The 26315-nt window shown below is 44.7% G+C and overlaps 1 protein-coding gene, 1 long non-coding RNA gene and 1 other non-coding gene across 5 annotated transcripts in view; all 3 read right to left on the reverse strand.

Annotated features, from left to right (window-relative positions):
- Positions 1 to 2937: 2937 nt before the first annotated feature.
- The window catches only part of SPRED2 (sprouty related EVH1 domain containing 2), a 51726-nt gene continuing 28348 nt past the window's right edge, over positions 2938 to 26315 (reverse strand). For all 3 annotated transcript variants that reach the window (XM_015278089.4, XM_046939645.1, XM_419341.8), the window contains 5 exons: positions 25945 to 26122; positions 24533 to 24701; positions 22147 to 22211; positions 7060 to 7209; positions 2938 to 6457 (listed from right to left, as the gene is read on the reverse strand). In XM_015278089.4, the coding sequence (XP_015133575.1) occupies positions 5807 to 6457; positions 7060 to 7209; positions 22147 to 22211; positions 24533 to 24701; positions 25945 to 26122 (1213 nt within the window). In that variant the 3' untranslated portion in view covers positions 2938 to 5806. The remainder of the gene's footprint in view (positions 6458 to 7059; positions 7210 to 22146; positions 22212 to 24532; positions 24702 to 25944; positions 26123 to 26315) is intronic.
- LOC121113161 lies at positions 7809 to 21698 on the reverse strand. Its single transcript, XR_005858388.2, has 2 exons — positions 19179 to 21698; positions 7809 to 18710 (listed from the first exon to the last, which is right to left on the reverse strand). It is a non-coding gene; the product is annotated as an uncharacterized LOC121113161 (long non-coding RNA).
- Positions 17836 to 17945, reverse strand: MIR6711 (microRNA 6711). The gene has a single exon (NR_105582.1). It is a non-coding gene; the product is annotated as a microRNA 6711 (primary transcript).

Genomic DNA, 26315 nt, shown 5'->3' on the forward strand with positions numbered 1-26315 from the left:
CAACTGAAAATATTTGTGGAGATCTATGAACACCACCCCAAAAATACACACATACTTTCCACTATTTAAATACCTTGTCTCTGGGTGGAAGCCAAGCATTTTTCTATTTATTTCCACTTATGCCACTGAGATACTAAAGAATTTAATCCCCTCATTCAGTATATTAAGAAAACAGCAGAAGGCTGAGCATCCTGGAAAAGGACAAGGTGTTAGGAGGATGCTAACCCATCGAGTGCTGAAGGATCGAAAGCATTTCCTGTTGCTGCAAGCTCTCTCTCAAGGGAGATGTGAAAAGGCTGCATTTGGTCCTTGTAAGAAGCCAAGTTCTGCCTGTGATAAGCATTAGGAACACATGCAGCGATACCTCTTGTTTCCAGCCCTCCTGACAGCTACTTCCAATTTGCATTTCTAAGCAGAATTAGCGGAGGAAGGAGATTTACACATTCCGTGCTGATGGGGACCGTTTGGCTTGAGCTCCTTGCAGAGAGGCTCCTGTAGAAGCCCAAAACCTCCCAGTTAACCTTCAGACAGAGGGTGAGTGTAACAGGAGAGCTGACCGTTGGCTGAAGAACGTGGACTTGTGCTAAGGGCAGTCCTGCTCCAAGCCACCAGCTCCTCATGTGCCCTTACACGAGTCATTCAGACTCTTGGCCTTACCCATCTTCACAGTGGGGTTAAATCCGGGCAAGGCAAAGCACTATAGCCACTCCTGAGAAATACCTGACAGTGTTATTGTCATGTCTTGCAGGAAAACAGCTGTTGCAGCTGGAGAGACCAGTGCTGGTTGTCCTCACAGCTACCCTCCATTCCCCATGTAGTTCCTCCATCCATCCTCACCAACTTGCTGCTCATGGCTAGCGCCAAGCTGGGCCTCCTTCCTGATCTGACACTGCTTTTATGAGGAGAGGCTTGTCATAGTTACTTGCAGGTTTCCTGACCAAGCACAGCCAAGAAAACCTGTGCCTCTCTTTAATTTCATAGACTACAAGGACAGAAGTTCACACTACTGTAATAATGCTTGTCTGAGACCAAGGATGCCTCCCCAGGAGAAAGGCCCAGAGAGGAACTGGGCCTGCACAGCTCCTGACACCAGCGAGAGAAAAAGGAGAGGGCAGGAGGTCTGGTCTGACCAGGGTAAAGGAAGCAGCACATTTGGTGTCAAGTCAGTGTGAAGTCACTGTGCTCTGAAATGCCAAACCACCTTTGGCAACACCTGAAACTCAGCCTGAGAGAGAAATTATTCTAAAAATGTAATTTGTAGCTAAAAGGATTTCTTTCATATTCACGTTTGTTTCATGTGGTTGCAAACTTGCAGGTCTGTGCTCTCCGCACATTCCACATCATGGGCTGCCTCCAGTAGGTTGTTGGCCTTCCCTAGCACCTTGTATCTTGCTGAAACTTAGATTTTCCAGCAATCTCAGGGGTCCAAATATACTGTTCACTGCTTCAGCTTAGAAATCCCCAGATCCCTTTGATACATACACAAATGTGAGAGGAGAAGACATTGCAGGCTACAAGCAGATACAGGGCCCATCCAGGCCTTCTGCAGGACAAGCTGAATATGAAATACCAGTAAACAGAGCTGTAGTGCTGTAACATGATGGGAAGAACAGCAACAGAAGCAGGGTGGCACAACCATAGGCTACTGCAACCAAGAACAAGCCCAAAAACAGCTGTAGACACAGAAACAAAGGAATAAAAACAGCTTACCTTCATAAAGCCTCCAGTAAGCAGGGAGCTCCACAGAGATACCCTGACCTCCACCACCAACCCTTAAATGAGGTCTGAGAAGGGGTGGATCCTGGCTCCACTCTTCCTGGTCACTCAGCTGCATTGCATACACCTGACCTCCCCTGGGTTGGCTCTGCCTTCCCACCAGGTGCTCAATCGCTGCTTCAGGCCATGACTCAGCATTTTTGCAACACAACCTAAAGGCTTCCTGCTCTAATTTGTCAAGATAGCATAATGAACTGCAAGAGCAAGTTGTCAGGGTCACTTTGCCATCCATTTACCTACAGACAGAGCTAATGCCAAGTCAGACTGCAGGATTTTGTGTGCCGTGGTCTTCCTAAGCCAAACACCAGGCCCACGCTGCACGTTTCTCCACAGGGCTGCAAGGTTTAGGTGCACAGCTAAAACTTGCTTTGTAGAAAAAAACAAATAGCAAATATGAATATCCTTACTTGTATCACAAACAGGTTGCCCAAGGAGGTTGTGGGCGCCCCATCCCTGGAGGCATTCAAGGCCAGGCTGGTTGGCGACCCTGCACATAGCAGGGGGGCTTGAAACTCGATGATCATTGTGGTCCTTTTCAACTCAGGCCATTCTACGATTCTATGATCGTACACCTACAGAAATACATAAACACAAATATAAAGCAGAAGCGGACTTGGAATCTCAGCAAAGCTGTGACAGATTCAACCACTGAGGCGAGTTACGTGACTGGAAAGGCACAGGCAGGGCGCTGGATATCCCATTGGAAACAGCTGCAATAAAATCAGGTATACTCATTGTTATTCCCTTGTTTCTGAGTTGATCAGCTGCAGCTCGGTGTCCTCTGGGCTGTGTAAATGAGTTACTCCTCTTCCATCTTTCAGTGTAAATGCCCCCTGAGGCAGGTGGAGCTGCCTGGGGTGTATCTGTCTGAAGCCTCCTGCCAGCCCGCACCAAGCAGCTCCAGCAATAAGCCTCTCTCCATGGCCGGCTGGGATGTGAGCTGTGTTTCTCGCTCCCTCCAGGCCTCTCCAGAGCACCTTGAAATGTTCAGACTGTTTTGCAAACACATTTGGGTGCTAACATGGCCACGCAGCCTCCTCCTTCACCCTGAGGAAAGGTGTGAGGTAAAAAAACTGTCATGGCCGCCGGGGTAGGCCGACCCACAGGCCGCCCTCCCAAAAACACAGAGTACACCTGAAAAACACCCCCACACTGAAGGCATCGTTTTGATATGATGTATTTATATTTACATGGTACATTTTAAAGCAATAGCTACACTGATCATACATATTAGAAACAATAAAAAAAGAAGTTAAGAACTAAAATGTACATCATACACTTGTATATATATTTTTTACACAGAGGTAAAAAGGCTTATAAAAATCAATACAACAGGGTTTTAACTTTTAGTATATAGATACAATAATGATGAGGCTTCAGGCACTTTAATTTGTTAATGTGAGCGATAGCTTGGAAAAAAAAACCAAACATTTTTCATGACAGGAAAAAAAAAAAACCAAAAACGTGGTTAATGTTTTGTTACCACAGATACAAAAATAAAATCTGAATGATTTATCTCGAATGATTGATGTCAGTATTGCAAAGCTGACTGGGAGAACGCTACACACTGTTCAGCAGCAGTGTGGAAAGTAAGGAGGAATATTTACAAAAAACACCCATTTCTATCCATTGTGCCCTTACACCACTGCCTTCACAAACCAAATAACACACAAAAATCTACAAGTATTACAAAAAACCCAACAGGAGGAGAGGGAGGGAGAAGGAGGGAGGAAAAACTGAAAGAAAAAAAAAATAATAAGGGAGGGATTTTTTTTTATTATTATTATTATTTTTATTTCCAGACATACAGAAAGGCTTGGAGTATGTCTACTTCACTTAAATAAATAGGGGCACTTCAAGACCGGACAAAAAACTGTAAGATCTTTTTTGTAGTGTTGTGCTTTATAGAGAGAAGATCTTACAGATGTTTGTTTACATGAAACAACTCCGAGAACAGAAATAAAAGGAAAAGGTTGTTCCATAAAATTGTTTTCGAGGCTGGCTTGATGTTTACTAGACACCATTGAGAGATTTGTCAACTGCTATTAGGCACAAAATATTTATATTTCATTCAGCAAACCCAGACACATCACCGAGAGTGTAACACTCCATCCCTTTTGCATTATCATTCTTTTTCTTTTCCAACCAAAAGATCCCCAGCGACTGCTACAAATTAAGCCTACCGAACTCTATAGTGTATAAGCACGTTGCATACTTAGTTCATGGTTTACTAAAAAGCTGTGATTAACTCTCAGAGGAACCGTTGGGACATTCCACCAAGAAAAAATGGCAAGCGTTCCTTTTACATTTATTTGGCAAAAAAGAAAAAAAAAAAGAAGAAGAAAGAAAAAAGAAAAAGAAATCCTCTCTTTTAAGACTGATGTCAATGTGCAATAGAGGGAGGGAAAGGACATGCGCTCACTGGCAATTTACTGCAGAAAGAAATTATGGCAGGAACAGCAGTGCCAGCTTTGACAAGCCAATCCCTAGCTGCCTCAAAGTATTCAGATTGTACTATGCTAGTTAGAGCTCACTGCGCTAAATCATTTTTTTTAATAAAAATTATTTGGCTATTCCTGTAATATATTAGAAAAATACTCTTTTTTTTTTTTTCCAGCTAATTACAAGCCTTGTACACAAGACAACATGACATTTAAAAAAAATTAAAGTAATTTTATCCCACTGTATGCACCTTATGCATCCACTTGATAAATCTGGGTGGTGAACTAGGAAGGGGAAAGTGAGGGAGACGCTTCGGTCTGGCTCCTGCAAAGACTCCTGTGGTTAATCCTATACAAAGAATTAAACAAATGCTGGTTGCATATGCATTACATTGGACATCTGTAAGCATCCGGAGAATCAGAACCGTAGGTCAGGAAATGAAAATGGTGGTTAACAGCCTGGCTTTTGATTTTCAATACCTGTTTAGACTGCTAAATGTAGTTTCTATCATGAACACGCGTGTTCTCGTGCTCACGTACTATACAGAAAAAAATCAACAAATACTATTTTCCATACAATCCACCACTTAATGCAGCATTTCCCCAGAATTGCCATGGATTACAATAGTGCTTTTGACATTGCATTGTTAATAATTCTTTGCATAACAACAATTTTCCTCATCTGGAACTGTAGTGTTTTATACTCAAATCATTACATGGCTGTCTAAAGAAAAAGTTCCCTTCTTTTGGGCAGAACTCTGAAAACACAGTTTTATTTTTCCAAAGTTATTTAGGGAAAAAAGAAAACACTTAAATTTAAAGTTTCCCTTTCAAGTAGTGGTCTGAAATGATTACAGGTAAGGAGAACTACCAGATTCTCAATGGTTATGTGACTATGGTAACTGAGCTTTGCTTTCTGTTCATAGAGCTTTAGGAACAGAGAAATAATTTAAGATGTTTGCTGAAGGAAATGACGATGGACTCTAGAAGAGAAACTGCAGCTTACATGGCTATTTTGGCTTTGAAAAACAGAACAACAAAAAAAAAACAACAAAAACAAAAGAAAACCAGTGACAGAAATACTGTGTTGTGGTACAAGTTTGTTACTAGCACACCTTCCATACACACAATAACTTGACAGCAAGTTAAAATATCTTCCAAGTGAGATCTCGTTCACTACACCACCCCGCTTAGAGAAATGCCAAAACTTGCTAACGCACTGATGGTACCGTGCGAGCAGAGGCAAGACGGACACAACCTGGAGATGTTGTACAATCCACCACCATTTAAAGCAGTTCTTAAACTCATTTTAACTGAAAAAAAAAATAATATAAACATGTACAAGACAGTCTGTTTGATTACAGATTAATAATACAAAAGTCTATGCTGTACGTTAGTTAGTTAGAACACTTGATGAGCAAATCAATGCAGTGTGAGCCCCAGACGATCAAATGTAAAATGATCCAAACTGGTGGTTTCTGGATGCTGCTGGGCACAGTGGCTGCATCAAAATAAGTGATCTCAATGCTCCAAAACCAATGTGTTCCCCGAACTACAGGAAAAACATAACACACCGAACTCATTCGTAGTCATCCAGCAGCTTTGTGTTTTCCACCACAGCACCTGCACATGACCCCACAGTGGTAACAAGCCCGAAGCGGCAAGTAACAGCACATACATGGAGCAATGAACGACAAGGCGATAAGGGCCATCCACCGGAGGCAAAACATTTCATCACTGGTGTCACACGAACAAGGATCTGTAAAGTCTCCTTCTGGATCGGACATACAGTGATAGAGCATAGTGTCTGCGCACCACATACAGCTCACTCGATGGATGCAAGTCTTGATGCGGTCAGGAGCATCCTGGCATTGACCCCGTTTGTTCTCCTCATGATTGAACATGTCCCTGCAGTACACGCACCGTGACCTCTCACCATCTTCCTTCCGTCTGGGCTTGAATTTGACAGGTTGAGTCTTTATCACAGCACCCTTGATATCTTCACCCAGGTCAAAGTCTGAGTTGTCTACGTAAGGATAAGTGTACTCGTGTTTTGAGGACTCGCTTTTGGCAAAACGTACATAGGAGTCCACGTCATCAGGATCGAAGTTCTTTCCTCGTGCTGGGGCATGGCGATAGTCCTCATATCCAGTCATCCAAATCTTTTCCCGAGGATTGATGCGCACTATTTCCTCATCGTCATCTGGAAAGTTGACATGCCGGTAGGATCGTGGTACTGACTGTAGAAGTAGGGATGGAGATTAAGAGGGAGAAAAGATTAATAAGCTGTTTGCATGTAGAATCACAGAACTATGGAATGGCTTACGTTGGAAGGGACCTTAAAGATCACTGAATTCCAACCCACCTGCTGAGGGGCAGGGCTGCCCCTCACCAATTCAGGCCACCCAAAGCCCCATCCAACCTGACCTTGAACACCTCCAGGGATTCTGGGGCATCCACAGCTTCTCTGGGCAGTATGTGCCAGCACCTCACCACCCTCTGAGAGGAAGATTCTCCCCTAACATCTAATTTAAAATTCCCTTCTTTTTGTTTAAAACTATTCCCCCTTGTCCATTCACTATCAGACCACGTAAAAAGTCATTCTCCCTCCTGATTATGAGCTCCTTTTAAGTACTGGAAAGACCTAACGTTTTAAAATCAGTGTAAACGTATATTTATTTTAATAATCAGATGCCACTTAAAACTAAAGCTGGCAGAGAAGGAGAAAGGAGTGGGGATTTTCTGAGTGTTTTTGGTGGTGGGGGGGAACCATATGCTATGAGGACTTATCTGACTATGACAGAGACGGCCCCTTGTGTTCTAACAGTGAGAAGTGCCTTACTTGTTCTAGATGGTAGTGGTCAGAGCTGTAATGGTCATGAAGGTGCCCACGAGTGCAAATTCTTCTATTTTCGCAGGATGCTGGAGAAGCCAGAGTTCGCACAGGCTGTTCCCTTTTCTGAGAGGAGTTGGAGGAGCTATCTGTTGCATTCTGTTAGAAATGGAAAGGGGAAAGAACTTGTAATACGTCCAGTTGTTACAGCACACAGTCTTAAAAGAGATGTTTTGCTACTCACTGATTTCACGCACACCTGCAACATTGGCAGCACCTGACGGCAGGCAGCTTCATCAGGTTTCACATAAAGCTCTTGAAAGAAGCAGGTTTGTTGCCAGGCCATAAAACGTGTTGCCACACACATGGAAAAATTAAGTATACCATAGCCCACCAGTGACACATTCACTAACACCACTCATATGCAGTTGGCACATGATTTGTTGTACTAGGCACTGGACGGTGGTGAATGTTCACACTGGAAGCTACCTCTGAAGCACATATTTAAACTCCTTCAAATGATGCTGTCATTTCAAATGATGCTCACTTTCTTTAGGTTTGTTAATTGTACTGCTCCACAGCAATGATTATGAAAGGGTGAAACACCGTGTAATAACATGGTCTTGCCAATACCTGCAGCTTCTTAACATATTTATTTATCTTCCTGCAGAAATGCACAGCAGGATAATCCAGTCTTAGCCATCCCCTCTTCACAGCCCTTCCTTCCCATCCTGTGATGTGCATGAAGATAGATAGTGATCAAAACAGGAGGCATTACTTTTGGACGCAACCTTTGTATTTTCCCTCTAATATCCAGACGTTCGGGCCCATTAATTCCTTTCGTTGATTGTTTAGACTTTTTCACATTACCACAAATATCAAAGGACAGCTGTTACATGAACACCCCCTTGACGGCTCCTTTTGCCCATGGGTACAACTGAAAGAAAAGCCGTAACATTACGTGTTCCAAAAGTACTGGTGCCACAAACAGGGAAAGATCTTTAACCCTCTTCAGCTAGCAACCCATGCTGCAGCTAAGGTAAGCCCAGTGGAGAGGTTTCCATGAGCCACAACATTAGGTGGAGACACAAACTCAACAGGGGAAGGTGGTTATATCAACAATGGCAGAAGACTGGTTCTACCTGAAAAACCTTCTCTCTTGGTCAAGAATGCACTCTCTAAATATTATTTTTCAATGAATCGTAGTTTCTAAACACGTCTCTTATTCCAAGAGGACAAGAACAGCCACTGTGGCTATTTGTTTATTCTCAAAACAACGCTTTGCAAGACGCTGCCGAAAGGTGAACACACCTTAAAGCATTACAACACAAAATATCTGTCGACCCACTTGGACTCGTATAGCACTAAGCTGCCACCTTATTTTGTTGAAAGCAAATACACAGCTCTGTTTGCAGTGTGATGTGAAGTCAGACTGCGTTATCTGAGAAGTAGAACAAGCAGGATGAGTTCTGAATGGCTGACCCACCCTTTGTGAACTGACTTCTAATTCATGTGAGATTGTTGCGATTTTCCCCAGTTATTTTAAAATCATGTATTCAGAATTACAACAAGCTCTAAGTTATACTAACACCTATAAAGTGCAACTGCACTGGTGTTCAGGTTCTTTTTTAGTGGTTTCATCACCCTAGTCATCATCTCTTACTAGATGTAGGCACTTCACACCTGGGGTTTAAGCTAAGATTTGTGCCTGTAACTTCAAGTCCTACATCTAGCACTTTCTGGGGACCCTTCAAGACAAAACTAGCAGCTTCTACAAGCAAGTTCTTCAAAATAATATCAAGCTCCCAGGCTATTTTGAAAACCTTTGAAGAGTTAGGATTTAGTTACAACAGCCCCCTCCTACAAGCACTTTTCTACAGCACTGCATGTGATGCAGACCTGGATGCAGAGCTTTAATTTCAGCTTCTTAGAACAGAAAGGCAAATACCCTGTATTCCTGTATTGCAGGCAGTTTTGCCCTGTAGCACGCTCTCAAAGTAAAACTTTGACTGTCATGAGCCAAAAAGGAAGAAGGACTTAGCATGGTGCTGTGCCAGCAGGACCCTTCGCTTTCAGTGGAAATGCAGCCGAGCCCTGCTGGGACAAACCTCCGTGGGTATGCCCCAACTACACTGTGGGTGCTCATGGTGAACGGAAAGAAGCCTGGGAAACTCACTCAACTGGAGTAGGTGGCATACATTGGCCTGCAACCCTCTTGCTCTGCTAGATGGAAAGAAGTCCTGAACTGGATATAACTGCTGCATAATCTTAGTGGGACAGCTGGGGGCTATAACCAGCCCCCACAAAGCATGCTGTTCGCTGAATGCATGCACGGCTCCATGAGGAAAGCCATATTTCTGCAAGAGGCAATTGGAAGAAAGGCTGGAGCGATTTTTATCGTGCTGGATCTTTATCTACCCTTTGCTCCACGCCTTCATCTACTTCAGAGCCAGCAGGGCAACTGAGCCTCTCCCCCACATGTGTCAACATGGCTACAAAACCTGTTTGCAGCATACCAAAGAGGCTGCGGCTCAGGCCTCCACTTTAACCATATTAAAAATTGCTTCATTTCCACATTCAATGTCCTCAGATTAGAGGGGCAGTGTGCCAATGCAAACACTTGCTCTGAGCACCAAGAAAGGTAGAAAGTAAGATATCCAAGCCTAGTTCTCTGTTCACTCTTCCATAACAAAGTTTGTGCTGCCTCCAGGTTGACAAGGCTGAAGGCAACTGGTTGCAGGGTTATCTTGCTGACTCTCTGCTGAAATCAGCACTGCTACCTTCCAAAAAGGCCCCTCACCAAGCTTTGGTAGAAGAAAAAAGAAGGCCCTCAACACTTAGAATCATAGAATGACCTGGGTTGAAAAGGACCACACTGATCGAGTTTCAACTCCCCCTGCTATGTGCAGGGTCACCAACCACCAGACCAGGCTGCCCAGAGCCACATCCAGCCTGGCCTTGAATGCCTCCAGGGATAGGGCATCCACGAGAAGGAGGTCATGGATGAAGCCCCCAGATCTCCATCTGTGCTGGTGAGCTTACTCATAAATAAGATGGAGTTAACAGCACGATGATAAAACCTTCTCATGACAGTGAAGTTATTCAGGGGAGTAAAAATGAAAGCCGACCCTGAAAACTTGCTTAAGAATCTTATAATGCTGAAAGACCAGATGTTAAACAATAACAACAAACTCTAATTACCACTAATATGCAATCTGACGGGGACACCTTCATCTACCATGTACAATGATGTACTCTGAAATAACTATCACTGCTGAGAAAAGAGGTCATGGGGTTAAAACAAGCAGCTCCATGACAGAGGGCTCATCAACAGATTATATATAAAAAAAAAAATACAAGCAGCAGCACTGAAATCTTCACAAGGGTATTTCCATCATGGCAAAGCTCCCAGGGCAATAGTCAGGACAATCAGAGACATGGTTTCTGAATACTAGCTAACTAGGGAGGTTGGCTCTCTCCACCCTGGCAAAGAGATAATGGAAGGAAATGTGAAGATGGGAAGGAAGAAGTCTATAGAATCACGAGTCCCATGTGGAAGGAGAGTAGGAAGTGATTATTCTTCTCATATCCTCTGGAAGAGAACATAAGACATTCAGTGGAACGTGCTCAGATAAGGTTCAAACAGAAGCAAGGACTTGAGATAAATCCCATAGTTCCAATGTGGTTCAAGAAGAAAGTTCAGTGACCAAGATTCAAAGGTATGATGCTCAAGCCCTGAAAGCTCTGGTACTCCCTCTACTACTCAACTGCAACTGAATCTGAACTTGGTGACTGGTACAAGTCAGATTCATCCTCAAGGGAAAGGACTTCACCCATGATGGAAGCAGAAAACAATTCCTGTCCCATACAACAAGACTGTGTTGGCTACGATTTTCAGCTACCACCACAGCAGTGAAGATTTTGGGGAAGATGACAGAGGGGAAGATTTTAGAGCTTCACTGCAGGTCACCCAAATATATCACACTTGCTTACAGCAATATATCTAGAAAGCACACAGTCTCCAGAGTCAGGCTATTTCACTGATAGAAAAACATGTCCCAACCATTGGTCTCTAAGAGAAAAACTGTCTTCCTCTAAAGCCCGTTGAAACCAATCTGGCTCCACTGTTTTTTGAGAGAGAGAGAAAAAACGATTGAAAACATGCCCGGTAGTCACACAAGAGAAATGAACCCAAACCTAAAGCAGTTGGAACAGTGAGTCCACAAAGAAACGTCGTTTCAACATGCCCTCGATGCTCCATTAGCGAATTCTGGGCGGCACGTACTGGAGCTCAGCGACTGCTATGGCGGCTGCAAAGACTTGTGGTTTTGCTGCTCGGATAACAAAATCATTAATCATGGCCATAATAGTGATTTTATAAAACCCGCGTTACACATTTCCTTTTGCAAGCGAGCTGAGCGTATCTGAGCGAGCACACGTACTGCATGTGTGATACGGCTGCTGTGAGAGGAAACACTGCATTTCTACATGCGAATGGTTGTACTGTGATCATTAAAATGAAAGGAAGAAGTGTCCCTGGTCCCTGTTTCCCTCTCACAATTTAAGTGACTCATTCAATTTAAAAAGCCTAGTCATTAGTGCAGAAGATTATGTTAATAATTTACTGCAGTTTACTTCTCATTTAAATGGATTTGTTACACAAGAACAGCCGGCTAATCAGGTGCCTAAGTAATATTCTGAGATTACTATCGATCATAAAAGCTGATGAGAAATAAAAAAAGCTTTCCCCCTGCCCAGCTACTGATCTGGATGGATCACCTTGCCTCCAAGGGCTTCACGGAACAGTTTCGCTTCATACAGCGCAATATCCAGGGCGACCAGGAAAAAGAACTGCCCATCTCCAAATTATGGAGCAGCTCGTCAGAAATCAGTTGCCTGAGGGAATTTATGGGAGCTCCGCTGCTTGCAGCTTCCACAAATGCTCTAAGCCAGCTACAGCAAGTTTGCTGTCAAGAATAATTGCTGGTCAAACAAGACGGTTTGTTCTTTCGCTAGGATTTTTACAGCTACACGAGATGGAGAAGGCAATGGGGAACAGAAGCATCACAGTGTTGAACATGTCGTTTTGCAAGTAATGGCTCTGAACTGAAAACCTGTGCCAGCTTGGCCTTTCTAAAGCGTGAGCTGTCTATGAGCTAGCCTGTTCTCTGCTGCACACGCTGCTCTGCAGCAGGTCTGCTTGCTGAATCATCCCCACCCGAGGGGTTCTGAATGCAGCCCGCGTGGGAACACAGAACGTGGTGGGTCTCATCTTCACCAAGGCAGACACTTCAGCAGCACAACCTCCCCATGGCAGCTCCTGCTTTCATTGTGAGAAGCCTGTGCATGCTGAAGGGGAGCCACTTGCTGTCTCACATCGTGCCCAGGAAAAGAAGCCCCACTCGGTCACCAACTCACAGCTTGAGGATGAGCCTGGAAAACAGGCAATCAGCCTGCTGTTTGCCTGCTCTGCCCAGGCACAATCGCTCGGGAGCCCCAGCACAAGTGTGCACAGCCCTCCTCATTCACTGGAAAAAGGGAAAACACAGCTGCACTATCAATAAGGAAAGGAAAAACGATAAAAGTCCGTGGGGCGGTAAGAAAGCCAATGCTACGGACCTGTGCTTGAAGCTGAGGTTTATCTGCAGGGCCTCCCCTGTTTATGAACTTTGCAAAGAGGAAGTCTGAGAGCTATTTTGGACGCACAGCAAAGAAACTTCCACCTTTCCAAAGAAATTAAGATAAAATATGGTCTCTTAGAACTCCTTCAGCCTGATCTTGCAGGACCAATTCTTTCCTCTCCCCTCTAGCTTTTATTCTTAAGCCTAAAGATACACAGCACTTCTAGAGGGGAAGATGGAAACTCTCAGCTCCTGTCTCAGTGCCTACTCTCTCTATTCAAGAGAGTTAGAAAAGGATTTCATGTTTTCCATTCTCTGGACGTGCCCTGCGTATTTAGGGCAGACACTTTCCTGCTACCTTTATTTTTTATCTTTTTGTTATTATTATTCTTTTTAACGTTTGTGGTTATGGCTCTCAGTGCCAGAAACACCCCAGTGCTGCCTTAAGTCAGCAAGACTTGGAGGAGCATTTACAAAGACTCCGTGCACGAGATCATCTCTGTTAAGCTCGTGCTAAAGCCGCTCTTGGCATCGCTGGTCAGCTCGGCGTGCTCCACAGATGTGGCTGAGCGGCTCGCTGCAAGGCCTGAAATGAACACGTGAGAATCAGACACAGCTGAAACGACACATCAAGCAATCAGATGTGCTGCGGGGGAAACCTCGGAGAGATTTCTGCATTTAGCTGCTTGCCAGTGATACGAGGCACCAGGCACAGCTCTGTGAAGGCAGGCATTTGAAAGAACCTGCAGGAGCTCAGGGAGGACCTCAGCCACACAGCATCCACAGGACATCTCCTTACTGTTTGGAATCTCTCACCTTGCCCTTACTCCACCACTGGGCTGATGCACCGTGTCATGTCTTTGCATCGGGTGCTCTGAAGGGAAAGGCAGAATGTGACAAGAGGAAAGCTCAGACCAAGGCAGCCCTGCCTCACAGCAGGATGTGGACCTGGACAGAGCAGATCACTGCCTTGGTACATTACTGTGCAGGTCCCAGCTCCTCCCTTAAGTTTTCAGTTGTTGACACGCTTGCTATCAGCATGGCTGCCATTAATTAGGGAAGCGCTGGCTCCCCGTTTTCAAGTGCTAAGAGGGAACTTATCACACTCAGCACTGCCAGAAAGGTTTTCCTTCAGAAGGCTGATGCGGATGCTAGGAAATAAAGGAACGAAGCTCGGCTGGCGGGTGTTGAGCAACGCACACAGAGGATGGTGAGAGCCTGTGCAGCTCCAGGGGCAGCCAGGAACAGATGGCTCCACATAACTCAGCACTGAGTCCCAGCTCCTCCATGCAGAAACTCCCAGGCAGGGGGAAAATAAGGCTAGGGAATGGGGGTACGCTGACAAAAACAAGATTAGCTGCAAGAATCGGAGCCCCCAGTCCATCATTCACACCTTTGCTACGTACAGATGAAATGCTGCGGCCTCCAAGTTCATAGGCACACTGCTCCTGTATAATACACTCGGATGCAAACAGAGAGGAAAAAACAGTTGAATGCAGACTTCCCACAGCAGACTGATATGATATTTTAAGAAGTCAGTTAGGGGTCATTTATTCACACAGTTCTGAGCATCCACGTTATTTTAGCTGGAATCCATCACTAAAATAGAACCCAACAGCTGATGCAAACTTAAAAAACGCCCTCTTCACATGCACTGTAAATATGTCGGGCTCTGCTTAAAAATGCAGTGGCACTTACTGACTTCTGCCTTCCCTCTCTTCTTGCAGACGGAACCAGAGACAGATGAACTGCCTGCTGTAATCACTTCTGATTTAATTTTCATAAAATATTTACAAGGCGCAGGGAAAGCAGACCCTTGGCAAAACACATTAGGCAGGTGAGGGCAGGGAACACAGCTATTTAGCTGCAGTTGTTTATAATGCATCTCTGCGCTGGGCAGAGCTCCACAATGAGCTCACGGGGCTTTTGCATTCTCAGTTAAAACCAGCACAAGCCTGGGGGTGTGGGCAGCATCATGATGCAGGATTTTGGTCAGTTGGGGGATTTTCTTTGAGATTTTTATTTCTTTTAAAGGGGCAGACTGTCGCTTTAAAGGAACAATCATTCTTGGAGCCTCATGTAAGAGCACATTGCATGTTGTTTAGCTTTCCCAAGCTCCTCCTTCCTCTTTGTGAGCTCTCCAAGAAAATGAAAAAAATAAAATAAATTCAAAGGACAAACCCAAATTATGGTTAGATTTAGCAAAGCTTGGGTGCACGCTCCAAGTGGCCCAAACTCTCTGCACTGACTTATTTTTTTCTCTTTTCTTTATTTTTTGCCCATCCCCATTGCATGAGACAATGGGATTCCAACCCGATCTGCCTGCGTTCAAAACGCAGTGTGTGGAAATCACAGCCCCTCCCTCAACGAGTGCTGCTGAGATCCCCATCAGCCCCACTCAGCCACACCAGTACAGAAAGTGCCCAGAGAAGCAAAGTGCCATCAGCTTTTCAGGGGGAGTTGTGTGGCCGTTTTCCACCAGCTGCTTTGCAGGGCATCACACGTCCATTGGCAGTGCAGGATGGACACGAGCAGGGTGCTGGGGGTCTGGTCCAGCCAACAGCTTCTCTGGCCCTGCAGGAGCTGAACCACTGGAAAAGGGTTCATTTTCTTTTATAGGGACAGTTCTGGGGTCAATTCCCTGTGCTGGCAAACAGGAGGGGCCTCACATTGCTCTGCCAGCTTTGCAGCAGCCAACTGGAGCCGCATTCTTTGGCAGCAGTTTTGGGTATGATGCTCAAGTTTTGGGGAACCAAACGTGCTTCCTTTGGGCTTCTTGCTTCAAACTGAGTCCCTCACCTACACTCCCCTACACAGTGCTGAAGAAACGTCTGGGGAATCAAAGCTGAACAAAAGCAAGGCCAAAATCAGAGGCCATAGACTCATTTTGTAAAGTTGTGCTGCAAAATCTTCCCATTAAATGCCTGCTTCACCCTGACCACTGCGCAGCACCGAGGGGAAACACGTAACCAAGATGTGGTGCAGGTTGGGCTGTTTGTGTGTTCCTGTTCCCAAAGGTCAAATCTCAACACACTCGCTGCCATTCTGGATGGCACAGCAGCCTGCACACTTCTTCACCCCTTGGGAAAATAAGAAGGGAACGTGCTCATAAACAGCTCCACACGTTAACTCATCACATAGCTGCAGTATGTCACCACGCAGCCAAATTATTTTTTTGGAAGACAAACACTCAGCTAGCTGAATGCAAGTGCAAAGTGGTGCTGCAGCAGGCTCAGAGCAAGAACTCATTAGCTACAAACTACAGCTGGCAGTGCACCGCTCCATTCACCTTCAGACAATCCTACAGGCAGGTCGCTGATACCCTTCCCATCCAGAAGCCTCCAAGGACCGTATATTACAAGGAAACAGGCTTTTGGAAGCTGGGAGATCACTTAAATGAACGCAAGACAGGTTATGTGCAAGATATGTACACAAGAATTAAAGTGAGGATAACACTGAAAGAGCTGGCACGCTTAACTATGCCACCCCATCACCATTAAGCATGGGGAAAAGAAGAAAGGAGTGCTAAAAATGGAAAGAAGCAAAAATCTCCTCCGTATCACTCGAGCAAGGGAAAAGGAGCAAGCTGAACACAAGGATCCCCGACCGGTGCACAAACTGTAACACGAGTTCTGGCAAGATGCAGCTATAGGGAAACTTCCATTGTAGCAGAAGATCAGATTTCAGTTTCCTGCAGGACATATCCCAATCCCACTGCAGAACCAACTGTGTTTGTATATGGGAATGGGACGGAGCCAGAAAACACACTATAAAAACAGAACTTAGAGAAGGGATCGCGACAAGAGGAATTGCTTACCCTCAGCAAAGCAGTTTGACACATCCACATCACCACTCTAATTAGCTACACAGAGAACTACAGGACAGCAAGGCTCAAGGGAGCGCGACACAGATATTATCTGCTTAATAATTTGTTGCTGAACAACAGATGCTGTTTGCCAGTCTTCACACACACGCCCCAAACTGCAGGGGCTGTGAGCGGGCTGTGATTCACTGCAGGGACTGCTTCCTCCAGCCAGAACTGCTGGAGCAACAGGTCACCTTGCAAGGGACCTGTAGACTGTGGGGGAAAACAACTAGCCTGATACAGGTAAGGCTTCAAACCTATCCATTACTTATCTCTCCCATCAGCTCACCTAAGCTCTTCATTTACATACTGTGAACCTGCAAGATATGTAAGAATTAACAGATTTTAGGTATAGCATATCTTGATAACTTCCGTGAGGTAGGCACTAGTGAGGTCATCACTCCTGTGTGGCTTTGAATGACTGAAGGAAACAGCAGCTGCCCTTCCAGGTGACATCTCTGTCTCAGGGACAATTGTATCCGATCGCTGTAGTAAGCAGAACTTGCTTGTATTTGTATAGGAATTAGAAACAAATGGGTTCATTTCCAGCATCAATTAAAAGAAATGAGAGGACCTGAAGGAAAGGGGGAAGCACACTGCTATAAAGACCTGCCAACCAGAGGAAAACTTTCCACTTGATTCTCCCTACTGAAAACCTATTGGACCGTTACCGCTCCCAGTGACCAACATAAACTCATCCAGACAAAGTCAACTTGAGGAAAAGAGGGGGAAAAAATGTGGTGAGGAGGGGGGTCAGTCCCTTCTCCCAGGTTAACAGCGATAGGATGAGAAAGAATGGCTTTAAGTTGCACCAGGGGAGGCTGAGGTTGGATATTAGGGAAGATTTCTTCTCAGAATGAGTGGTACTTCATTGGAACAGCTGCTCTGGGAAATGGTGGAGTCACCACCCCTGGAGCTTTTCAAGGAAAGGGCAGACGTGGCACTGAAGGACATGGGTTAGTGGGCATGGTGGGAATGCATTGATGGTTGGACTTGATGACCTTAGTGGTCTTCTCCAACCTTCGTAATTCTATGATTCTTTATATTTTTTAATCTCAATTAATAGCTGTGCTTTACAACACCAGCTCCAAGCCCAGAGGACGTGGCTAGGAGCACTGAACCCTTCTGTCATCTGGGCACTGCTAAGCAACAATACCACAAGTAATGCCACCTGACTATTGTTGTGATGGGTCCCCAGTTGCTCTGCTTGGTCTTACGGAGCAATCGCTGCTGCTTTGCTTGCAGTGACGACCTAAGCACTGCACCCCACCACTACTATCCAGAGCTCCACTCATCCAAAAGCAGCTTTTCCTTTCTGTTACTGTATCTTAGACTCGAGAAAAAGGAAATCACAGGCTCTTGCTTCTTCTCAATCCCAAGTGCAGCTCACGAAAGGAATAAATCTTGCAACTCAGTGCTTCTCTATGCTCAGCAACATCATTATCCGTGGAAGGGCAGGACAAGGGATGCTCCAGCCTCATAGAGAACTCAAAAATGCACAAGTATAGCCATCCAAAGTAACTGGGCTGGGTCTCTATGCATGTACTTTAAAGAAAATGAGTTACAGTCGTTCTTTAAAAGAACCATCTGAATATGAAACAACCAAGCCAGCAAGAAAAGTTAGATTTAGTGTTTATCTAACTAACGTAAATCTTATAAATTTTAATAGTGAGGCTGTAACACACTTGAGGCCCACATGGGAGATGAAAGTAGGGAAAAGGTTTCATGGAAAGGCAGCGGGGAGAAATCTGTTTTTTTAATTATGAGACCAGAAGAGATGCGAGGAAGGCTGTAACATTAACATCTGCCACAACCCGTACCGCCAGCATCGCGTCTGTCCCAGCAATGAACGCCAGCAGCATCCAAGCTGTGGGACAAGCTTCCTGGCTCCAGCATCCCTGAGCAACAGGGGAACATCTTTGTGTTGAGGAAGGGGTGTGAGGGGTGTGGGACTGCCCTGAATACGCAGCTTCGTGGGGGAAGTCAGAGTCTGGAGATCGTGGGTATGGATCCTAGCAGCAGGACGCTGGCTACACACAGGAGAGAGAAAACAATGGGTAGACTTAGTAGCAGCAAGGTGTGTCCATGTCCCCTGAGTGAAGGAAGAGAGCATCTGCCCTGTTCTGCTTTCGGAGGAAGGAGTTAAGCAAGCTTTTAGCCAGGATCCTGGAAATCTGCAAGAGAAGCAGTGGGTTGAGTCTAGATGTCTATGAACCAAAGCCTGTAGTTCAGCCATGCTTTTCTAGATCACATCTTCACCATCTGCAAAACTCTGAACGTCTCACTTCCAACCAACACTAGGATTTCTAAAATTACTGTTAATTACAGGAAACAGCTATCATTGTAACATGATGGTGAAACTTAGCAAAGTTGGTTTTCTTCATGGTAAGCCAAAAGAGGACTGCAGTCATTTTTAGGTTCCCAAAGCAGAGCGGACATAGGAGCCATAGCTCCTCCTGCCAGTGGGAGTCTTGTCTTTAGCACTAAAGCAGGCACAGCGCTGCCCATTTATCTGAAAAACACATGAGCAGCAATTCAGCTGTACTGGCCATAGGGTTTCAGATTGAACACCTCTGTTTTTTTGGATGGGTTGCTAGAAAGAGACTGTTTCAGGCACTCTGCAGACTCTGGAAGACATTGACCTTTCTTTCCTTGGACTTGCTTCACATTTTTCACTTCACGGTCATGTGGGATTATTATCTGTAATTGAAAGTAAAAGTGTAGATTAAGGAAAAAATCTGCAGAAGAACTCAATTATACGGCAAATTCTGTGGCCGAGGAACTACAGAATTATTTGATCCTTATTAAATGGTATTTGCAAAGTGAACGTTAATTAAAGAAGTCTGAAGATGCAGGCTGGATGGATGAAGACAAACAGAACAATCTCAGCCCAAGCAAAGACAATGCTTCCCCCAGCAGGGACAGAGCGGATGGCCAGTCTTACTCAGATTGCATCTCTTGAGAGGACGATTTATAACGTACAAGACAGGAGAAATTTATTTGCTAACATATGGAAAACATTTATGGGCCCTACTGAGGATCTGGAATTAAAGAAACACAGCTACATATTGTTAAACTTCTAAATGGAGATTTCAGTTCAGAAATCAGCGTTTTTTTCCCCAAAGTCAGTGACATTCACTTCCATATACCTCAGCTTTCTGCTCCCTTAGGTAGGACTCTCGGAACGGAGGGTTGTATTGATTTCTCTCATCACTATGGGTCTAAAGCACAGCAGAGTTATCTAATGGCAGAGCCCTGTTTTTAAGGACGCAACCCATGCTTCAACACGATGGCTGGGGAGTGTGCACCATAAAGAAGGGGCAGAAGGGTACTGCCGCCCGGGCTGCAGCACTCATCTGCAGAGCCATTTCCAATCTTGGACCGCAGCTGTCGAACAGATTGCAACATCTTCAAGGAGAGGCAGGACCTTGCAGCAAGGACTGGAGGCAGCGGCCGGGATTTTCAGAGATGCGTAAATGACTGCTTAAATGACTCAATCATGCAGATGCTTCTGAAAATTCTGCCGCACGCAGTCAAGTTTATTCATCCGTGTGTGGGAGAGGGGGAGGACTGCAAAGATTTTAATAACTACCTTAGGAAATAAAAAGAGCAAATGTGCTTTCTCTTTAAAACAGAGTGAAAAAAATCAAACCCTAAAAATCTATTGCTGTGGTCGGGGAAAAGCGTTTACAGGAGAGCTGCAATAAATGTTTTCTGGGCAAGGAGGACCAAATGGACTATCATATATATATAAGTTTAAAAGGAGTGTAAAGAAAGAATGAAACAGAAGGGGAAAAATAATAAAACACAAACCAACCCCCCAAAAACACTGCACATTAATTTCTTCCAGTCTATATGCCCTACACTCTTCAGTGTGTTATTTCTGGCTTATGCAGATCTCAGGCTCCACCATCATCTAGCAGGATTCCCAGATAAATGGCAAGCCAAGAACTTCAAAGAACTTTACTACAGTGAAAGGAGAGATTCAGCCCAAGAAAGCCAAAATGCTGGGTGATGAGCACCTGGGTGAGGCTGAGGGAAGAGCCTCAGCATTTTGGAGGAATGCAGGAGCTGAGTGGGTTGGGTGCATGGCTCGTTCAGATTCCCTGAAGTAATGCAACATATCCTAAAAGGCATCAACTTCCTCCTCCTGGTAACAAGCACCGTCAGTTTAAAAATCAACATAGTGTTGGGTTTGTGGAGAAATACAGGAGCATTCCCAAGGTGTCAACTGGCAGGATTGTAGTAAAAAAACCAGAAGATCTCCTTTGCTCTTTCTACAGGCTGCTTTTCACTGCTTTAACATGGAGCATTTCCATGCTTCACCCAGTGAGAGCTGACATGTGGATGCCCACGCAAGGCGTGTTTCAGGGACGGTCCTAAATCTGACAAGCACGGAATAGCCCTGCTTTGGGGACAAAACAGCACAAATTGGTAAACCCTCCTGGCTCCAGCGGGGCCTCCCCCAGCTCTGAGCCTATAAATCACCCCTGGCAGGTAGCTGGGAAGCAGCTGCTAATGATGGGTTTGCTGCCGAGCACAGGAAATCACCTTTTAACCCTGCCTGCTGTTGTTTGCCTAGGGAGCTATGACAAAAGGACGGGCCAGATGATGTGCCAGCAGCTGGGTTGGAGCACGGTACTATTCCCTGTCCCGCGCCAGCTCACTTGGCCCTCAAAGACACCTTCTGGGTGGCTGGATGGCACTTCTCCCCATCCTCAGCCCTGCCCTGCTCCCCGTAGGTGCAGGGGGATGTCCCAGAGAAGGACCTGAACGAGGACATCCCACCTGGCAGCCCACCCCCACCTGCACCACACAACGAAGGCATTTATCATGTAAGGAAGGGGGGTTGTGAGTGGAGCCAGGTAAATAAGCGTAATCAAACAAAGTATTCATTGTGAGCGTTGTTTTTTTCAGTCCATGGAATATCCGTGATCAGATTACAATTTCATCTGACATATTCACTGTTTTTGTTGTTTTTCTTTTTCCCTCCTCCTTTTCTAAGTGTTCAAGTGCAGCAGGGACAGTAGGTGCTCCTGTTTCAAAAAAGCCCCAGAACACATTTCAGACATTACCACAAATTCAACATGAGCAACTCACTCCTCCTTCAGCCACTGCTGGCTGGGTAGCTCGCGTGCCAGTGTACCTTCCTCCTGCTGTCTGAACTTTCTACTTTCACGTACGCACAGAACGCCTTCAAGGTTGACTTTTGTTCCCAATAATAAAGGTAATTTTTCAGAACTTCACTTCCTTGACTGCACACCTAAGCAGCAGCTACCTACTGTACTTATGCACGGAGAAGAACCACTCAGACCAAGGCATATTAAACTGGAGGGGCATTATTTGCTCACTTCCAGCCCTGACAACATCTGCTCTGTCATGCTTTTCACGTGGCGATGGGAGACCAAGAGAAACCCAACGCTCCTGCAAAAGTTTACCTTGTGCAGGGTTTATGCTTCCATCAAATACAACACACCCACTGAACAAACGTAATTAGAGCCGGAAGCCAAACCCAGGTAATAAAACGCCAACAAAAAACCCTTAAACCTTTCCAACCTGACTGTAAAACCAGATCACAAAGGAGAATGACCTGAAGGGAGATGCACTTACTGTGAAGACATCATCATCGCCGACCTCAGCCTCATTGTGAAGCGTAGAAGAGGAAGTAGTAGACCCTAGAAACAAACAGTTTTTTAAAAATATGACACTTCCATGCAACTTTTCCAACTGTTATTATTACCAGGCTGGTGAATGCTTGGGGGCTACCAACTTCATTTGTTGGATAGATGTAAAAAGTGGCTTTTTTAGGAAGAAAAACCACCTGTTGTTAGCTGGGTTGGAAAGGTAAAATCTGAAAGTGTTTTTTGTCATGTAACTACACGGCTGCCAATGCTAATTAACTCTGCTAAAAATAGCAGTCAGCATTTCCAGTTGCAGAAGGCTGTCATTTCTGAAGAATGGTAAAGCTATGGGCCGACCGGTGCTTAGGGCCAGACCCTCAGCTGCCAAGAAACCTATCAGGAGTTATTCCCCAACAATGCCCTAAAATTGGGGCAGAAAAATTACTTTTTATTGAAAAACAAACCTCATTTTGAAAAGGAAGTTTTTGATTTCTTTTTTTTCTTGTAAACTAGCAAGTTGTTAACTACAGTAAACATCTCTGCTATCAGCTATTCATCAGAGAATCATCTTTCCCCATGTAAGCAATGTATCTGAAAGGAACTGAAATTCATAAGGCCATAAAAAAAGTCTGAAAATAATAAAAAAAAAGACTGAAAATACCGGCAACTGCCTCAAAAAGTGGGAAACTGTATCCTACATCTCTGGCCCATGATCTCTCCTCTCACCCCATGGGTGCCCCCTCATTGAGATGCTTCATTGTACTGGGTTGCAGCCAAGTCCCATCCCTAACTAGAACAGCTAAACGCTTTGTAGCACCTTCATTCTGGAAACTTTTCCTAAATAATGTACTTTATATAATGCTAAACTGTACCAGCCTTGGCTGCATTCAGTTGCGTAACCATGAAGATGTGCAGAGCTAAGTGTGAAAGCCCACTTAAAACACTACGTAATGTGAAAACATTCAAGCAGTTTGCTACATTAGCTTTAAAATAATTCTAAAAAAATCTAGATTTTCTCTACAAAGCTGTCCAGGATTACTGTACTTGTGCACAAAACTTACAGACTTTCAAAGCAACACGAAATAACCTACTGGATAGAGCAGTGATTTCATGAAGTGAAGGTTCAGATGCACAGTTTGCCCTGCTTAATATTACCTGCTGAATTTGATGAAGCAAACAAAAAAATGAGCAGCAAATGAAAGCCAAGGCCTGACACTGTGTCAGTGCACTGGCACGTGCCAGTGATTGTTTTTCATTCAGAAAGCCTTATTTGGAAGTTAAGTAGGAGCACATTCATGAGGATCAGTCTGTGCTGTTAATGTGATAAATATAGAGTTGCTGATTTTGAAGTATCTGAGATGCAGAGGAATTTGGTTTTAAATACTTCCACTGTAAAATGGATCAAAAAGAAAATAGGAATTGCCATGTACTGAGTGCATCTCCAAAATACTACTAGATACAATTGAGCTAAAATCTTTAAACATCGCTTGGCCATGTGTCATCTCTACAAAATGTCACTTTTGTGAATCAAAATGCTTCCCGGTTTTAGCAAGCAGGAAGAAAGCAGAGGGTCAGCCATGATTTGTTCAGGTCAACAAACAAACAGGAAAAAGCGAATGACCAGTAGTTGAGAAGATCCTTCCTCAAAGCAGGAAAGAGCCACGGAGGATTAATTCCCACTCCGTACCTATCACTTACGTGGTAAAGCAAGGACAGGGCACTGAGCCCCTGCATGAAGTGGGATGGCTAAAAATCAGAGAATCAATTTTCATGTAAATAAAATCAAGTAGTATTGGGCTACTGCTGTATTATGACTGATTGCAGCGAGATGTGAAGAGGAAGAATTTATGACCTCTTCAAAGCATGGGCAATTCAAATGCATTCTTAAAGAATGAAAAAAATAAAACCCCAAACACAACAAAGTCTTCAAGCACAGCCATTCAGCCGAGCGGACACAGACAAAAGTAATTACTGCAAAAACAAAACAAAGTTTTAATTCAGCTTCGTGCAGGAATTCATCCTCTGCTGATTTAACAAAGACTCAGTGTAAGTGGATTCAGCTACACATAAAGGCGAGCCTGGGCTGCTGTTGTTGTCCCTAACACGAAAGCACAGCCTATCAAAAAAGCAGTCATAACCACACAACAACTAACGGGTGAGATCCTGGCAGACCAGGCCAGACAGGATGAAAGAATTCTTAGGCTTAAATCCCTTTTCTCCTTAAGGGATGAAGAGACACAGCTCTCTGAAGTGAGCTTGCCTGGCACGCTTGGAAGCGCCGGATCGACTTCCAAGCCCAAGGACTGATATTCAACCCCGACATCTTCCCATCTCCTTGCTTTGAACACACTTCAAGTATCCACACGCCTTGGTACCTTCAATGAGGTCCTCGATGGCTTTCCTCACGCCTCTGTCAAAGGCTCGAGCATCGGCAGGGCTTTGAAAAGTGAGCCCGAACTTCCTGTTGTCCACTTTCCAGTGGTGGAAGGTCGGGTTCGCCTTGGTGTACACCAGGTCCTTCTTCACGAAGCACTCTAGCACCACCTGGGAGAAGGAGAGGAGCAAAGTCACTTTTCCCATACCAAGGACACAGATGTCACCACTTCTGCCTCAGCCAGGATGTTCCTCTCCCCAAAAGCAAGCCAAGTCATGATTCGCGCTATGCTGGTAGAAAGCACATCCTTCCCTACTAAATTATGACTAATAAACACCAGATCCTTTAATTGTTCTCATAAGCATCACACATTCATCTTTTCATTGGGCTCTGAGTAGGTACTTTTTGCTGGGGCAGATTTAGGAGGTGCTATTACACTCCCCCACTTCTCTTTCCTCCCTCATGCCCAGCCACGCTGCTGTGCCAACAATCATTTCTAGGGTGATGCTCAAGGAGAACCGAAACACCTTTTAAGTCTTACCCTGCTTCCCCCAAACCATAAGCATTGCTTGAAAATAATGTAAAAAAAAAAAGCATCCTAAGCAAAACAGTAACGCAAAAGATGAGCTGCACTTTAAACAGCTTTAAAACACCAGAACTTCTGAAAGCAAGGCCATTTCCATCTCAAGTGATATATATATACTTTTTCCCAAGCACTCAGCTTCCTGAGCCTGTGTGGGGAGCCTATTTTTAAGCCAGCCCATCTCTTCATCAGAGTGGATTTCAGAAGAATCGAATATATAAAAATGCGGTAACAAAATACAACAGCTAAACCAGACTCTGCAAATAAGGAAGAGGCTTTATTAATTTGCTTTGTACGGGAAAGAAAAGTGTCTTTTTTTTTTTTTTTTTTATCCCTCAGATAAACAGCTACCAGAAGAAACCGAGTGCGTCAATTCATAAGAGACAACTTGTCTTCATATTCTCACCCTGCTTGTTCGAACCTTGAGCAGCACGCAGCATAAATAATTCATTGCCATTTTTAAAGTCTTGCGCTGCATTACTCAGTGCAATGTGACTGGCTTCATGGATTCTTTACACTTCAATTCACTTCTCACACAGCCCTGCTAGATGTGAGAAGAACACAGGCCCTTTCTCAAGGGATCAGAGGGGGGTTCTTTGCACACGGATGTCGAAAATTTACCTGCTCGTGGCAACTTGACGGCCGGACAGTGAGAGATGGCAACTCAACAGCCTTCTAGATGAGGATGGGATTGCTCCGTACAATCTGGCTCTATCTGTACATGCCTTTTTTATTTTTATTTTTTAAATCTTGCACAAGAACACAATAGCATCAGATACGGGATAATTCTCATTATAAGAACAGACAAAAGTTGAATTAGGTTCTATTACCAGTTTGTCTTTCTGCCTTTCACCATGGATTAGAAATCCACTTCTTCCATTGCCCTCTGGGTACGTGACCTTGCAGACGCCAACTCTACTGAGGCCGCCTCCTTCTTGCGGCAGCCATCCCCCACTGGAGTCATCTCGGGTCATAACCACAGCTTTGACTCGCACAATATAGCTGTCACTGCAATGGCAACAAAACAAAACAGAACCTTTTGTGAGCATCACACATTCTCATCAGGGTGTTTTTCTTGAGGGCGGTATTTAGGCAGCACCGATCCAATGGCAGTGCATTTGCAGAGTTCGTGGCCAAGATGGAAATCCACCTCTGCAATGTGTGGTCTTGAGTGCTCAAGACCCCCGTAGTGAAGAGACCC

The sequence above is a fragment of the Gallus gallus genome, chromosome 3 (genome assembly GCF_016699485.2).
Source record: "Gallus gallus isolate bGalGal1 chromosome 3, bGalGal1.mat.broiler.GRCg7b, whole genome shotgun sequence".
NCBI classification, from domain to species: Eukaryota; Metazoa; Chordata; class Aves; order Galliformes; family Phasianidae; genus Gallus; species Gallus gallus.